General features: G+C 37.4%; 2 protein-coding genes and 3 long non-coding RNA genes across 5 annotated transcripts; 3 read left to right on the plus strand and 2 right to left on the minus strand.

Moving 5' to 3' along the window:
• The first annotated feature begins 74 nt into the window (after positions 1 to 74).
• LOC114537675 lies at positions 75 to 2,079 on the plus strand. The gene is made up of 3 exons (XR_003688623.1): positions 75 to 167; positions 395 to 459; positions 1,984 to 2,079. It is a non-coding gene; the product is annotated as an uncharacterized LOC114537675 (long non-coding RNA).
• Positions 2,080 to 5,137: 3,058 nt separating this feature from the next.
• LOC114537658 lies at positions 5,138 to 6,331 on the plus strand. The gene is made up of 3 exons (XM_028558743.1): positions 5,138 to 5,416; positions 5,531 to 5,785; positions 5,909 to 6,331. The coding sequence occupies exons 1-3, from the start codon at positions 5,165 to 5,167 to the stop codon at positions 6,329 to 6,331; spliced, it is 930 nt and encodes a 309-aa protein (XP_028414544.1). The 5' UTR covers positions 5,138 to 5,164.
• Positions 6,332 to 7,230: 899 nt separating this feature from the next.
• LOC114537673 lies at positions 7,231 to 8,185 on the minus strand. The gene is made up of 4 exons (XR_003688621.1): positions 8,122 to 8,185; positions 7,787 to 8,001; positions 7,436 to 7,510; positions 7,231 to 7,307 (listed from the first exon to the last, which is right to left on the minus strand). It is a non-coding gene; the product is annotated as an uncharacterized LOC114537673 (long non-coding RNA).
• A 498-nt stretch (positions 8,186 to 8,683) lies between these two features.
• LOC114537669 lies at positions 8,684 to 9,898 on the minus strand. Its single transcript, XM_028558771.1, has 3 exons — positions 9,640 to 9,898; positions 9,467 to 9,549; positions 8,684 to 9,372 (listed from the first exon to the last, which is right to left on the minus strand). The coding sequence occupies exons 1-3, from the start codon at positions 9,807 to 9,809 to the stop codon at positions 9,161 to 9,163; spliced, it is 465 nt and encodes a 154-aa protein (XP_028414572.1). The 5' UTR covers positions 9,810 to 9,898; the 3' UTR covers positions 8,684 to 9,160.
• Positions 9,899 to 10,750: 852 nt separating this feature from the next.
• LOC114537674 lies at positions 10,751 to 12,510 on the plus strand. The gene is made up of 3 exons (XR_003688622.1): positions 10,751 to 10,893; positions 12,010 to 12,104; positions 12,400 to 12,510. It is a non-coding gene; the product is annotated as an uncharacterized LOC114537674 (long non-coding RNA).
• Positions 12,511 to 17,653: the final 5,143 nt, after the last annotated feature.

The following is a 17,653-nucleotide window of genomic DNA, read 5'->3' on the forward strand; positions in this document are numbered from 1 at the left end:
CCATGAGTTAGTTGATTATCTATTGTTGTCAATGCTAAAATTGTCCGTTGGAATTTTCTTTGTCGTTGAAGTAATAAAAGGCGGTTGAATCTAGACGAAACTCAGTCTTTGCAGTCTCGAAAAGGAAGCATCAGTCAAAGAGGTTCAGGAAAAGTTGGAAGATTCTGGTAGGTACATGGTGATTGTTAGTTTGAACAGCTTTTGGATTGATCTTTGGCTTTGTAAACAAATTTACTGATCGCTGTGTTGATTTGAATAGCGTGGGAAGACGTGAGCGAATGGAGTCATATTCTTGCCGATTTTTACTGCTTTATCTTGTATATTTCGATTGAAAATGTCCAATGCAAGTGAGCTGTTACTTTAATTTAGTTTTTCCTTGCTTATTTGATTTCAGAACGAACTACGGCGCCGAAAAATGGGGAAGGAGAAACGTAAAGGCTTGCTCGCAGCGAATAATAGGTATTGTTCTATTAATATATGTGTATTTTGCATTTGTGACTTGAAAAAACACGTTTGTACTTTGTTTACGGACAGTCGGGGTGGACGAAACTAGAATAGTTTTGATATATAGAAATGAATTCGAACTTTATGACTGAAACTAACTTTCCAGGCTGGCCTATTCGTTTTTCGGACAGGGTTGCACAAAGGGAATGCTCGTTTTGAAAGGGAAAGACGGAAACTCAATGCCTATATAATTATTTGTATTGGTATATGATTGTACTATGCTAGACTTCCCTGTTCTTTTGTTTTACCGAAGTTCTGTTTTTGTAGAACGAAAGAATCGTAAAGCGATGTCGGACATGCCTTGGGACATTTATGCACGCAAATACAAAACTCGATTTCGACAATATGCATGAGTAAAAATTATATGGAATTTGGCTTTTTTGACTGAGATATAAACTGAACACTCTTCTGTTTACCTCCTTCATTTTCAAGTTTTTCGCCTGTGCATGATTTTTGCATGAAGTCTAGTCGTATCAAGCGCATGCGGAGTGAATACAAGTGATTCTGGGGCCCCAATCACTTGTGTTTTCTCCATCTTGACGACTATATAGTCCGGACAAAAATATCGCTCAAAGAGCGCCTAAAACATAAAAACATGAAATATGTATTTCTAGAAGGAGATGATAGTCCAGTGTTCTTTCTTTCTTGTACAAAAACGTGCATGACATTTTGTTTTAAAACGTGCATGACATTTTGTTTTAAAACGTGCATGACATTTTGTTTTAAAACGTGCATGACATTTTGTATTAAAACGTGCATGACTTTTGTATGAAAACATCCATGACATTTTGTATTAAAACGTGCATGACATTTTGTTTTAAAACGTGCATGACATTTTGTATTAAAACGTGCATGACTTTTGTATGAAAACATCCATGACATTTTGTATTAAAACGTGCATGACATTATGTTTTAAAATGTGCATGACATTTTGTACCAAAACGTGCATGACATTTTGTATTAAAACGTGCATGACATTTTGTATTAAAACGTGCATGACATTTTGTATTAAAACCTGCATGACATTTTGTATTAAAACGTGCATGACATTTTGTATTAAAACCTGCATGACATTTTGTATTAAAACGTGCATGACATTTTGTATTAAAACCTGCATGACATTTTGTATTAAAACGTGCATGACATTTTGTATTAAAATCTGCATGACATTTTGTATTAAAACCTGCATGACATTTTGTATTCAAACGTGCATGATATTTTGTATTAAAACGTGCATGACATTTTGTATTCAAACGTGCATGACATTTTGTATTAAAACGTGCATGACATTTTGTATTAAAACGTGCATGATATTTTGTATTAAAACGTGCATGACATTTTGTATTCGCGTGCGCAATGCGAAGGCCACGAGTGACTGACGTTGGAGTGTTGGAGGTTCGATATAATTTACCCTAAGTGCTTTATACATAAGTGACATTTCTCTCTTGGAAATTATTCATATCATACTTTTGTTGTCAGATGATGAAGGATCGTCGCAGGATCAGGAGGATCATCGCAGCATCAGATGTTCAAGAATCGTCGCAGGATCAGATGGTATGGTATGGTATGGTATGGTATGGTGTATATGGTATGGTATGGTATGGTATGGTATGGTATGGTATTGCTACCTAAGTGATATTTGTGACTTGAAAATTAATGTCATATCATTTTGATAAAGTATCGTTGCAGGATCAGATGTTGAAGGATCGTCTCAGGATCAGATGGTGTGGTATGGTATGGTATGGTATGATACTGGTATCTAAGTGATATTTGTGACTTGGAAATTAATATCATATCTTTGTTCTAAAGTATCGTTGCAGGATCAGATGTTGAAGGATCGTCGCAGGACCAGACGGATCGTCGCAGGATCAGTGATGAATTAGATGTTGGAGGAGCGTCGCAGGATCAGTGATGAATTAGATGTTGGAGGAGCGTCACAGGATCAGTGATGAATTAGATGTTAGAGGAGCGTCGCAGGATCAAGTGGAAGCTGGTTGAGGTATATACTATAGGTATGCATGATTAGTGCATGTGCATGCTGCATGGCATTGGATCCTCCTGGTGGTCTAACCTAATACATTCACACATCAAGTGGCATTTCAACCTTTTCGACTATGCATGATAACAGGAAATTTCTCACAGCTCTTATGAGGGCATTTTTCGAGTTTTCTCGATAAAAAATTCCTAGTTTTGTCACTTGTGTGAATAAGTGTGAAATCCAACGACGTAGCGTCTGCGTATGCATGATGGCTTTAAAGCGTTCAAAAGAAACTAACAAAATGCAATTTGTTAGAGAAAATATCGAATTCGTATTAGCCTAATTTTAGATTAATACGAAGGTAATCGCGAGTACTTATATGATTATATAAGTTCTCTGTTCAGCCTGTTATAATGCGTTTCGAAGGACCGTCCGTCAGTGGCAACAAAAATTATACCTTAGCATGGAATTTTGAAGTTTGAAGTGAAAAAAAAATGAGTGCTTTGCTGTTCGTATTAATTTTTTGGTTTGCAGTTGTAAGCTTTGAAAAATCCGATTAATCCCGAACATGAAGGAAATAAACGTTATCTAATCACTTTGACTAACTTGATGAAATTTGTATAAGAGGAGAAAATATACCTCCCATATTGCATTGCATGATAACTGGACTTATAGTGGGGGTATCTCGAGGTATAATGTTTAAACTGTAGGTTTAATATTGTATAGTACTCTCTTGCCTGAAAAGCCAACCCTTTAAAGAAAACCCTTTGCATTTTGACACACTTACTATGTTGTTTAATTTCTTACACGCCCAACCGTCGAGATGCTGTTGAAGAAGAACATAACTGTTTGGAGTGGAGCAACGAAGCAAGTGAAATTCGATACATTGTTTACCAAAGGTAATTATACGTTACGAAAATTTAAAGGTAAGGGGACATTATTGATTAGCTATATTGAGTAAGTTGCATGTTCAGCCCGATTACGTTTATTTCCTTCATATTCGGTCAACCGTAATCCAGAACGTATAAAATAAAAATAAAAACAGTGCATGAGGCATGTCTTAAAAAAGGGGTAGAAGAAAAGTGTTATTGTCTACATCAGTTTGATATGATAAAGCATGCAAGTCGTGAAAAAGTATTTTTTTATCATAAAATGAACATTTGAATAATTCGGAAATAATTTTCGTTGCCATTGTCGGACAAAGCGCAGTTGAATGTCTAAGAGCATGATGTTTTGCGCGCTCTAAATATGCGCGCGCTCCGCAGGTTAGACCACCAGAAGAATCGAATTAACGAGGATCAAGAATTGCATGGCAATTCCTGGGACTCGGTTTGAAATTAGCGGAGCTGAAACGATGAATTATAGATAAAAACTGAAGTGCATGTCATTGCGAACGATTTCTAATAAAAATACCAAATTCGGACCGCCGGTCAGGTAACCTGAAATTCAGGTTACCTTTGGAGGGTTTTTCACCGGGCACTCCGGTTTCCCTCCTTTTCGTTTGGCTTTAAAAAGAGTGTCCAGGCCTGGGGCCAAACCAAAACGTGTTGTTTGATAGTGATAAAAACGCGTTTGTGGCTTCTGGGTTCGATTCCCAGAACACTGTCGTAAAAGAATTTTAAAAAGATGGTTGTGGAATCATTACGTAATTTACGTAATAAATAGGAAATATCTGGCATTGGGATTAGCACGTAATAGGTCCTCATGGTCAGGGCCGCGGGGATAGAGCACTGTCAAGGGGGAGGGCATCTCCTGTACTCCAAAAACCTGGGAACGAAGATGTGGGGGGGGGGGCATCTCCTCCTCCAAGAAAATTTTGAAATTTACCAGGCCTCCTGTTTAAAACCACGGTTTAAAACATTGTCTTTGAAGTAATAAAAGGCAGTTGAACCTACAATCTAGACGAAACTCAGTCTTTGCACTTGCAGTCTCGAAGAAGTTCGGGAAAAGTTGGAAGTCTTGCTTAGGTACGTGGTGATATTCCTGCCGATTTTTACTGCTTCATCTTGTATATTCCGGTTGAAAATGTCAAATGCAAGAGAGCGGTTACTTTAATTTAGTTTTTCCTTGCTTATTTGATTTCAGAACGAACTATGGCGCCGAAAGATGGGGAAGGAGAAACGTAAAGGCTTGCTCGCAGCGAATGTGTGTTCGTGGTAGTCCTTGGAGATAAAGATATAAGATAAAGTAGTTTTCTCTAGTTTATATCTAAGTTTATATGCGTAATTTTTTTTTCTTTTGTATTGTGCATGCTTTATAAAAAGTATAAAGACAGGTTACAGCGGCTTCTGCGCATGTGCGAGCTTTGTTTACATTTTTTGTTTTGATCCGCAATGATTCTACAACATGAAGTATATCATATATTCGCAATGATTTATTAACAAAAAAAGAGAGGAGCGACGCTTCTTTCAAAAATATTTTGCGGAAAAAAACTATAGAAAAAACCGAAAATAAGCAAATACAACATTTTACGGAAACACTTTACAACAGTGGATGAAAAGCCGCTTTGAAATCGTAGATTAACAGCTGGAGCGGTGGCCGAAGTTGTCATACAAAGGCGCGAGTTCTAATCGGTTCGCTTTTGGTTTGTTTATATTTGGGACTTGATAGCCTTGGAAGTGTTAGTAATGTGCGATATCTTTCCGCCATCGAAAACTCATTCATACCAGGGTGGTCACAGTCATGGCAGGAGCAATTGAAGGAAGCTTTTCGCTTGAAGATTTCGAAGCTAATGTTTTGGAAAACGCAGCGGCTATGCCTAACCGTGACAAAATCACAGTGTGCAAATATAGAGGGCACTGTCTTCGTGAAAAAGGACGGAATTTCTGTCCGTGCAGAAGCATCAATAGCTTGTGTTGGAGCGCGTGTCATGGCGAAGACTTTGGCTGTTGCATGAACAACCGACTTGTTCAAGAAAGCGATAGTGATGAGAGTGTAAGTAAGATTATGTCATTCTTTAAGTATATGGGTGGGAGAGAGCCAAGAGGGCTGGTTTCATTGTGGAAATATTTTTCCACTTTGTTTACTTTGTGATCTGCAATTATCTAGGACTCTGAGTTCACTATAGAGGAAAGTGAGAATGAGGGCGAGCAGCAGCTGCAGATTGAAAAGAGAGGACGTGGTAGGGGAAGAGATCATCCAAGGGGGAGAGCAAGAGGTCAGGGAAGAGGGCAAGGTACTGCTTCACAGAGATGTGGAAGGGGAGGTAGTGGAAGAGGTCGTGGAAGAGGTAGCGGGAGAGGGCGTTTGTTAGAAGAGCCAAATATTGCTGAAAATCAAGCAGATCATGAGCAGCATTTAGTGGTAAGATGAGCCTTTGTCAACACTTGATTTCATACAATTATTCTTAAAAGCCTTTGTGTAAAAACAATAAAACATAATACCACATGCAGCATATCTTATATTTTACTCTTATGCTGATTTCAGGATCTAGTTGAGGCAATGAATATAGACAACCTGAGAAGGCTTGCTATTGAATTGCTAAGAAGACAGCCAGCAGCATTTGCTGACATTGTTAATGGTGAGCTTGTGAGAGGAAATGAACCCCAACCACCAAACCCAGAACCTGATAATGATGCTCCAGATTGGTGCAAGTGTGGGTGCTGCATTATTATGCCCACTCAAGAAGAGAACAAATGCTGCACCCGATCAAGACGTCCTTGTATCTCAAGAACAAATCTTTTCAGTCAACTAATCCTTGATGGGAATGTTTTGGAGATCTCAATGCGATACAGAGAAGATGTTTTGGTGTTGAACAATGTCAGGAACAATGAAAACTTTCGCCATGCTGCATATAGACAGTATGTTCTATGGCAACATGGTAGATTAGGAAGAGGAAATGGAGAGTAGTACCAAGCTGTTGTGTGGTTGCTATTCGTAACTGTTATCCTTCACCTAATGGACAGTACAGGGAATTTGCCTGCACGTGTTTAGATAATTTAGCACTTAAAGTATAAATGGTGCCCCCAAAAAGTAGACCAAAATAAACCACAATCGATGTTTGTGGGCATAAATATGTTTTTGGTCTGATGTTATAGCAGGCCCAAAAAATATTAATGCTCAAAACATAAAGTATTATTATATATTATATTATATTTATACAATGCAAGTGAACATTTTTAGAATTGGGCTGAGCCAGGCAGGTAATAAAATATATAGCTGGGTAAATTTTTCATTTTAGTCTTCATACATTGTAATGCTGATTTAGTTGTTGTAATTGTCCATGTGCATGATTAGCATCAACCTAAATGCTAATTTTCCAATTTCAAAGTGTTTAGTTTTTTGGGACACCCTATACATATATCATAATAATTTATTAAAACATTTCATTTAAGATATTATGTGTCATATTTCATTGATAATGGGCTCTTAAATTTATGGCTGTTTCGCTCTATATCAGAGCTCGTCAGCATGCCTAGGAAACACAAATGAAATGATGATAACATCAATGATTCCGACATGGACAGCCTGACCTAGGGTCTGGGGGTTTGAAATTAGAGTTTTCCTTCTCTTAGGTGAACTGCCTACCATGACTAATGAGCTCCACCTACCTAAAGTAACTTGATTTTACACACAACCATTAAAATCTTGTTTTATGTGTGTCGACAAGTGTCTGTACTGATGGAGGAGGAACAGGGGCAATATTGGGTGCAATTTGTCTAGGATCATCACTTGGAATACCAAGTCTTTTGTTTACATTCCCTTCTGATGTGATCCTCTTTATAAAAACCTTCTGCATCAGTTCAGGAATGTAACTAAATTCTTTGGTACAAGAACACGAACACGGCACCACTGTTGTGTACGCTTACTGAACTTCCGACCGTACCTAATAAAAAAAACAACTTTACAATTCCATACAATATGAGTACCATTACACTATAAGAATGCACAGGACCTGAAAAGTTGTTCACACTTAAGATGGGAACACTAAGGCAAAAATTTCAATACCAGTACCTTTCTTTCCCATCAGCTGTAGTTGCTGGTGCTCGGCCTCTGTGGTGGTTAAAGTCCAAGGCAGCAAGCTGGTTTCTAGCTTGGTATACTGAGTATCTGAAGATACAACAAACATCAACATTTTTTTTATTAACAATGCTTCCTTGCATGGAAATCAACCATGATAGGAGTTTTATTAGCTGTTACCTTTGTAATAATATGTCATATACTTACGAATAGGCATGGGCTTTGGAGCATACATCAAAATTACATTATGAAAGGACTCTAAAAATCCTGTGTGCCTAAAAAATATTTCAAACTTTGAGATGATATAACTTATCTGAAATTTTCAAATATCCAATCTCATTTTACCTGAAGTTAACATAATACACCAAAGTGTTTAAAAAGCGAGTGTCCAGAATGATCTTTGCCAGTGCTTTATGGGCAGAAGACTCTTTCTTAAGCCATGGCTTCTTTCTCTCACTTTCATTAAGAGGATCATGTTCACATTTTCCACCATTTACACCTTCCTCCAACACCCACTCATGCTCATCAACAACATGGTGTAAAATACCAATCCACTTATCCTATTAAAAAATATAAAAAAACAACATAAAGTGACTACATATTAACACATGTATGTACAGTTTGCACGAACTAGATAAGTATTGCTGCAAAAACCAGTAGTACTTCAATGTGAATCTTACTTTGAGATTTTTTGAGTCATTAGCACATGTTTTTGAACAATACCAAAAATGGTTCCTTATTGAGATGGTGCCCACAAGGTCAAATCTGCATTGTCTTTAGATTTAGCAGCCTAAAGAATAAAATCAATTCTAAATAAAGAAAGTTTTTTAACTAATTGCTGGTTGATATCTTCAACACTTACAGTAGTGATTTTCTTTGCAATGTTCTTTGCTCCATGCCACACATCATTCTGATGTGTGACCTCCTTATATTTCTCTTCCCTTTCTAAAAATGCAATAATGCTTAATTAATAAACAAATGCATGTTGTAAATATTCCCTTACTGTCTTTTAAAGGGTAAACACAATTAATTATATAACATTGTAATCAATCTGCAAATGAAGTTGTTAAATTATTGAAAGTCTGACAATATTGATTATAACAGGTTGAACTATTAGAGTTTCAGGAATTGCCATATTGTTATAATGTAGATACTTACTCATCAATGCAGCAATTTCAATATGACCATCAGTTACCACCTCCTTCATAACTATTGGTGGTGCAAGCAGTGTGTCCATCCCTCTTTCAAACCCAATCCTCTCCATATTATTGCTCTTACCAGCAGCTTCTCTCACATCAACCACATTCATTTGCAGTATGGCACGATCATTGGTATCAGCCAAGCGGTAAGTACAATATTGTGCACTATGGCCAGGCGAGTCATTCCTTCCATCACCACTCAATATAACCTCTTTGTTCTCTCTTTCTTTCCAACATTTCTGTTTGTGTTCTTCCCAGTAGTCATTAATGGCAGGGATGATGTACAACTTCTGATACTGATTGAATAATATTGATGAGAAATACTGCAGATTACAGAAGTTGAACATCAACCCCACCTTGGCGTAGGAATTGCCAGACAACAACAAAGCAGAAGCAAGCACAAGGTTGCCTGCTCTAATCTTGTTGCAAGAGGGTTGAGCTGCCCATCTGCCTCCAACATGACCAGACCTACACCCCTAGGATACGACCAGGCATGTTCCAACATATGTTTTCTTATAGCTCAACACACGACCACATCCTTGTCGTTTACAAACACTCCCATTAATGATGTTATCAAAGCTATAAGAGTGTCTGTAAACACAATACACTTTTCCTTCTTGATTGCATCTTCAAGGATGACTTCTTCCACAGTAGAGATGTATGATGTTCTAACATCCGACAAAGCAGACAATGGACGCAGATTTGAGTGCGCGCTTGGCGTTGAGGTTTTAACTATAAAATATTTCATACGAATGTTTTATGCGAATATTTTAAAAAAATAAATGTTTACGTTTTTGGAGCAGCACTTTAAAACATATGTTCTTACTGGGAGAATAAAAATATTTGGAAGGTGTACTTGGCGGCATATCCGTTGATTCCATTACTGTTTCGGTTTGCGTGTCTGCATTGCTAAAGTGAGTTCAACACATACATAAAAAGCAAATCAAGTAAACAAATAACACACAAAAAAGATCAGAGGTTTTATCATTTTATACTTACCAAACTATACGATTCATCGCAAGATAGCTGTCAAGAAGCATATCCGCCACATCCTTGTCTGTTCTCAATTTATGCTGCTCCTTAAACGCTCTCCATCGAGGGAAAGAACCCAACAAATACACTTTAGAGGCATCTCTACTAGCATAATATTCTTTTCTACTCGACGACATGACTCAGTGCTCTTGAAAGATTGAGAATTTCTTTCTTAAATTGTCGGCTGGTCATGGTTTTTAGACTGAACAATCCGGGGGATTATCAACTTCGGTGGAGTCCCCAGGCTGGCGCACGCGCAGAAGCCGTGTCTTTAAAACAGGCAAAAAAAATAAGAAATTTCAACCGCTCTTCACCGCAATTTCGGCTCTCTTCACCGCAATTTCCACCGCTTTTCACCGCAATTTCCACCGCTTTTCACCGCAATTTCCACCGCTCTTCACCGCAATTTCCACGCTCTTCACCGCAATTTCCACCGCTCTTCACCGCAATTTCCTTTCGCTTCTACGCATGTGCGAGCTTTGTTTATATTTTTCGTTTTGGTGTGAATCCATTTCATTTGCACAACATGAAGTATCCAAAAAACTAAATTAAAATGGCGGACGCATCAAGAGTGAAGAGTGGAGCTTTATAAAACCATTCAACAATTGTCGTTTAAAAGACAACCAAATAAATATTTTGAAAAAGAACTACTGGAAGATATCTCTGTAAGTTTGTCGATTTTATCTAAGTTTGAGATACTGTGTATAATTATTTTTACAGTGATTGTTGAATTATTATTAAATTTGGATAAAAGATTATACTCAGATAATGATTTTGTTAATAAAATACCTTCGTACTCTGTTCTAATATTGCAGGATTCAGATTTATGAGCAAGATAATCATGCTTCCATGGTCAAAGTAGCTCTTCTGAGTTTGTTTCATCATCGACATCAATGCCATGTGGGTCAACATCACTGAATGAAACTGCTTCAATACGAAAGCTTACAAGTGAAGATATAGATAGGAGAGGATTTTGATGGCGAGTATGGTTATCGAATGATTGAACTTTCAAACCTAGCAAGTGCATTTCAGTCCTTGCATAATTGGGAATTAGGCGGAGAGTTGAATGTTACCGATGATGAGTCTCCTAGATATGGAAATAGCACAGTCATTGTTGAGTCAGATATTGCAGAGATTGCTGTGAGTTATGATAGCACATGGTCTAAGCGCGAGGGTTCACTGCAAACTTTGGAATTGATTTTGTTATTTCGGTTGACACAGGTGAGGTTCTTGACTATAGTTTTGAATCCAAATTATCGAAGTTTGACATGTATGCATTATTGATAATTGGTGATAAAGTTGCCAACCTTAGTATAAATTAATATATGCTAGTCACTGAGTAGCATGTACGCGCACAAAACACGAATGTTGGGCTACCTATCGTATTACATGATGTTTCACCATTCGTTCTCTCACTTCTCTGAGCATGAAAAAAAAAATCCTGAAAATTCAACCACATTCACCACAAAGAAAAACTACGCCTCGTGTTTTAATAAGTCACTGTTGGTATCTTTTTCTTGATTTACTCAACTATATGGATCGCTTCTGACACTTCACCCTCGCAAAATTTCGTAGATGCTTTAATATTTGTGCATGGTGAGGCTGAAGTGAAGACTTCTAAAAATCGGACAATTAATTGATAATTGTCATGTAATTTCCTGGTATAACATCCCAACCTATACATTGTAGTTAAAATATAATAACAATATCAACATCAAATTCAACTAATATTTTGTATGCAATCAAGCAAAATTTGGAAATGCTGGTTGTTAATTTTACTGCAATTATTACACAAGATAGGATTACACTCCCTTATCATTACCCGGAATTGCTATCACATGTGAATGCAATATAATTTTTGTACACAATCATTATTTAATCATTGTTTTCAGCATAAATTATGCCTTAAGAGGCCTTCTCCAGACAATATTTATTGCAAGCTATATGATATTTGCTCCAATATTTGGCTATATTGTGAAAGATACAGTTGCAAGCTCATTATGATCTATTGCCTCGTTGTCTGGTCATTAACAACATTTCTTAGCACACTACTTAATAAACACCTATGTAAGCTTTTACTGATTTCATACAGTGAGTTAGAAGTCAGATATGTTAAAAACAGAAGGAAAATGGTAGGTTAATGATAAGTTTGTTATGTTCTTGGTTCAAAAGTATCTTCCGCATTTAGTGGTGGCAATAATTTTATAATAGAGAAAACACAGGTTATGTAAACATGTGAAATAAACATGTTATTACTTGATGTGTTTCAGGTAACTCCAATTTTGGATGTGCTTCTTATCATCTTGGGCTTTATATCTGTTGTTTGAACCTGTCTAGGGGCAAATTGAAAAGAGTCAGGGTGATATTGTTGCAGACAAGGATGTTATCATTCGTTGTTCATGGTTGAATGATGCAAAACATATGTTACGCTGGTAGGTGATTTTTAACAACAGATGTTGCTTACTGCAGGAGGAACTGTTTAGAACTGACAGAATTATCCAGTGTAAATATAGTTAGTTTGTGTAGGTTTCCTGCTGTAGTAACGCTAAATCAATAAGAGATGATCCAGTATGCCATTCCTTGTTATGCCCTTGATCCTAGCTTCAAAATATAATGTTCTTTCTTATGTAAGTTAAACATGTATATCTGAAATAAAACATATATTTAATATTTCCGTAAAGACATTTCTATCATATAAGTGTTAGCAATTGTCTTGTTTCTTTGTAGATACAGATAGAGGCAAAGCATTGGCAGTCCTTATATTGTGGGTTTGGTATGTAATATACAATTTCTTTAACCTAAAGCTATGAATCACCGACACGCCCACTGAATCTAATTATGACGTCACTTCCGGTCCGCGGGGCTTATTTCGCTACTTCCTTATGCTTTGACTTTTGACTTCCGGTTTTTCAATGAGGGTGGTCAGACACGCCCATTTAATCTAATTATGACATCACTTGCAGTGGACAGGGCTTATTTCGCTACTTCCTTATGCTTTGACTTTCAACTTCCGATTTTTTTTGGCGTAGTCAGACACGCCCACTTATACTAATTATGATGTCACTTCTGGTGGGCGGGGCTTATTTCGCTACTTCTTTACGCCTTGACTTTCAACTTCCGATTTTTTGTGGGCGTAATCAGACACACCTACCTAATCTAATTATGACGTCATTTTTAGTGGGCGGGGCTTATTTCGCTACTTTCTTACGCTTTAACTTTCATCTTCAAATTTTTTGAGAGCGTGATCAGACACGCCCACTTAATCTAATTATGACGTCACTTCCTGTAAGCAGGGCTTATTTCGCTACTTCCTTACGGTTTGACTTTCAACTTCCGATTTTTTGTTATCGTAGTCAGACACGCCCCCTTAATCTAATTATGACGTCACTTCCGGTAGGCAGGGCTAATTTTGCTACTTCCTTACGCTTTGACTTTCAACTTCCGATTTTTTGTGGGCGTGATCAGACACGCCCACTTAATCTAATTATGACGTCACTTCTGGTAGGCGGGGCTTATTTTGCTACTTCCTTATGCTTTGACTTTCAACTTCCGATTTTTTGTGGGCGTGATCAGACGCGCTTACTTAACTTAATTATGACGTCACTTCCAATGAGCATGGCTTATTTCGCTACTTCCTTACGCTTTGACTTTCAACTTCAGATTTTTTGTGGGCGTGGTCAGACACGCGCACTTAATCTAATTATGATGTCACTTCCGGTGAGCGAGGCTTATTTTAATACTTCCTTACGCTTTGACTTTCAACTTCCGATTTTTTGTGGGCATGATCAAACACGCCCACTTAATCTAATTATGATGTCACTTCCGGTAGGCGGGGCTTATTTCCCTACCTCCTTACGCTTTAACTTTCAACTTCCGATTTTTTGTGGGCGTGATCAGACACGCCCACTTAATCTAATTATGACGTCACTTCCGGTTGGCGGGGTTTATTTCGCTACTTCCTTACGCTTTGACTTTCAACTTCCGACTTTTTGTGGGCGTGGTCAGACACGCCCACTTAATCTAATTATGACGTCACTTCCGCTTGGCGGGATTTATTTCGCTACTTCCTTACGCTTTGACTTTCAACTTCCGACTTTTTGTGGGCGTGGTCAGACACGCCCACTTAATCTAATTACGACTTCACTTCTATTGAGCAAGGCTTATTTTACTACTTCCTTACGCTTTGACTTTCAACTTCCGACTTTTTGTGGGCGTGATCAGACACGCTTACTTAACTTAATTATGACGTCACTTCCGGTATGCGGGGCTTATTTCGCTACTTCCTTACGCTTTGACTTTCCACTTCCGAATTTTTGTGGGCGTGATCAGACATGCCCATTTAATCTAATTATGATGTAACTTCCGATAGGCGGGGCTTATTTCGCTACTTCCTTACGCTTTGACTTTCAACTTCCGATTTTTTGGGGCGTGATCAAACACGCCCACTTGATCTAATTATCACGTCACTTTCGGTAGGCGGAGCTAATTTCGCTACTTCCTTACGCTTTGACTTTCAACTTTCGATTTTTTGTAGGCGTGATCAGACACGCCCCCTTAATCTAATTATGATGTCACTTCCAGTGGTAGGGGCACATTTTGCTACTTCCTTACGCTTTGACTTTTAACTTCCGATTTTTTGTGGGCGTGATCAGACACACCCACTTAATTTAATTATGATGTAACTTCCGGTAAGCATGGCTTATTTAGCTACTTCCTTACGCTTTGACTTTGAACTTCCGATTTTTTGTGGGCATGGACAGACATGCCTACTTAATTAATCTAATTACGACTTTACTTCCAGTAGGCGGGGCTTATTTCGCTACTTCCTTATGCTTTACCTTTCAACTTCCGATTTTTTGTGGGCGTGATCAGACACGCCCACTTAATCTAATTATGACGTCACTTCCATTCTGCAGGGCTTATTTCCTTACTTCCTTATGCTTTGACTTTTCACTTCCAGTTTTTCAATGGGCGTGGTCAGACACACTTACTAAATCTAATTATGACGTCACTTCCGGTTCGCGGGGCTTTTTTCACTACTTCCTTATTCACTTTTTTTCTCCATTGGGATTCAAATTGGGATTCACTTTTTTTTTGAGATTCACTTTTTTCTTGATATTCATTTTCGGTTTCATTTTTTTCTCTCTTTCTTCGCTACTTCCTTACGCTTTGACTTTCAACTTCCGATTTTTTGTTCTGATTTTTGTATAGTTCACTAACAGTTCAGTTCTGATTTTCGTACAGTTCACACAGTTCAGTTCTGATTTTCGTACAGTTCAAACACTGTTCGATTCTGATTTTCGTACAGTTCACACACAGTTAAGTTCTGATTTTCGTACAGTTCACGCAGTTCAGTTCTGATTTTTGTATAGTTCACTCACAGTTCACTTCTGATTTGTGTACAGTTCACACACAGTTCAGTTCTGATTTTCGTACAGTTCACACAGTTCAGTTCTGATTTTCGTACAGTTCACACACTGTTCAGTTCTGATTTTCGTACAGTTCACACACAGTTAAGTTCTGATTTTCGTACAGTTCAACACAGTTCAGTTCTGATGTTTGTACAGTTCAACACAGTTCAGTTCTGATTTTCGTACAGTTCACACAGTTCAGTTCTGATTTTCGTACAGTTCAACACAGTTCAGTTCTGATTTTCGTACAGTTCACACACAGTTCAGTTCTGATTTTTGTATAGCTCATTCACAATTCAGTTCTGATTTTCGTACAGTTCACACACTGTTCAGTTCTGATTTTTGTATAGTTCATTCACACTTCAGTTCTGATTTTCGTACATTTCACACACAGTTCAGTTCTGATTTTTTAATAGCTCATTCACAGTTCAGTTCTGATTTTCATACAGTTCACACAAAGTTCAGTTCTGAATTTCGTACAGTTCAACACAGTTCAGTTCTGATTTTCGTACAGTTCACACACAGTTCAGTTCTGATTTTTGTATAGCTCATTCACAGTTCAGTTCTGATTTTCGTACAGTTCACACACTGTTCAGTTCTGATTTTTGTATAGTTCACACACTTCAGTTCTGATTTTCGTACATTTCACACACAGTTCAGTTCTGATTTTCGTATAGTTCAACACAGTTCAGTTCTGATTTTTGTACAGTTCAACACAGTTCAGTTCTGATTTTCGTACAGTTCACACACAGTTCAGTTCTGATATTTGTATAGTTTTCTCACAGTTCAGTTCTGATTTTTGTACAGTTCACACAAAGTTCAGTTCTGATTTTTTAATAGCTGATTCACAGTTCAGTTCTGATTTTCGTACAGTTCACACACAGTTCAGTTCTGATTTTTGTATAGCTCATTCACAGTTCAGTTCTGATTTTCGTACAGTTCACACACTGTTCAGTTCTGATTTTTGCATAGTTCATTCACACTTCAGTTCTGATTTTCGTACATTTCACACACAGTTCAGTTCTGATTTTCGTATAGTTCAACACAGTTCAGTTCTGATTTTTACAGTTCAACACAGTTCAGTTCTGATTTTCGTACAGTTCACACACAGTTCAGTTCTGATATTTGTATAGTTTTCTCACAGTTCAGTTCTGATTTTTGTACAGTTCACACACAGTTCAGTTCTGATTTTTAATAGCTGATTCACAGTTCAGTTCTGATTTTCGTACAGTTCACACACAGTTCAGTTCTGATTTTTGTATAGCTCATTCACAGTTCAGTTCTGATTTTCGTACAGTTCACACACTGTTCAGTTCTGATTTTTGTATAGTTCATTCACACTTCAGTTCTGATTTTCGTACATTTCACACACAGTTCAGTTCTGATTTTCGTATAGTTCAACACAGTTCAGTTCTGATTTTTGTACAGTTCAACACAGTTCAGTTCTGATTTTCGTACAGTTCACACACAGTTCAGTTCTGATATTTGTATAGTTTTCTCACAGTTCAGTTCTGATTTTTGTACAGTTCACACACAGTTCAGTTCTGATTTTTTAATAGCTCATTCACAGTTCAGTTCTGATTTTCGTACAGTTCACACACAGTTCAGTTCTGATTTTTGTATAGCTCATTCACAGTTCAGTTCTGATTTTCGTACAGTTCACACACTGTTCAGTTCTGATTTTGTATAGCTCATTCACAGTTCAGTTCTGATTTTCGTACAGTTCACACACTGTTCAGTTCTGATTTTTGTATAGCTCATTCACAGTTCAGTTCTGATTTTCGTACAGTTCACACACTGTTCAGTTCTGATTTTTGTATAGTTCATTCATACTTCAGTTCTGATTTTCGTACATTTCACACACAGTTCAGTTCTGATTTTCGTATAGTTCAACACAGTTCAGTTCTGATTTTTGTACAGTTCAACACAGTTCAGTTCTGATTTTCGTACAGTTCACACACAGTTCAGTTCTGATATTTGTATAGTTTTCTCACAGTTCAGTTCTGATTTTTGTACAGTTCACACACAGTTCAGTTCTGATTTTTTAATAGCTCATTCACAGTTCAGTTCTGATTTTCGTACAGTTCACACACAGTTCAGTTCTGATTTTTGTATAGCTCATTCACAGTTCAGTTCTGATTTTCGTACAGTTCACACACTGTTCAGTTCTGATTTTTGTATAGCTCATTCACAGTTCAGTTCTGATTTTCGTACAGTTCACACACTGTTCAGTTCTGATTTTTGTATAGTTCATTCATACTTCAGTTCTGATTTTCGTACATTTCACACACAGTTCAGTTCTGATTTTCGTACAGTTCAACACAGTTCAGTTCTGATTTTTGTACAATTCAACACAGTTCAGTTCGGAATTTCGTACAGTTCACACACAGTTCAGTTCTGATTTTTGTATAGCTCATTCACAATTCAGTTCTGATTTTCGTACAGTTCACACAGTTCAGTTCTGATTTTTGCAAAGTACACACAGTTCAGTTCTGATTTTCGTACAGTTCACACACTTTTTGAAAAGTTCAAAAAGTTGTCAAAATTGACCAAAATGGTAAGGGGTAAGC

Source organism: Dendronephthya gigantea, unplaced genomic scaffold (assembly GCF_004324835.1).
Source record: "Dendronephthya gigantea isolate DGI-Jeju-01 unplaced genomic scaffold, DenGig_1.0 000161F, whole genome shotgun sequence".
Lineage (NCBI taxonomy): Eukaryota > Metazoa > Cnidaria > Anthozoa > Malacalcyonacea > Nephtheidae > Dendronephthya > Dendronephthya gigantea.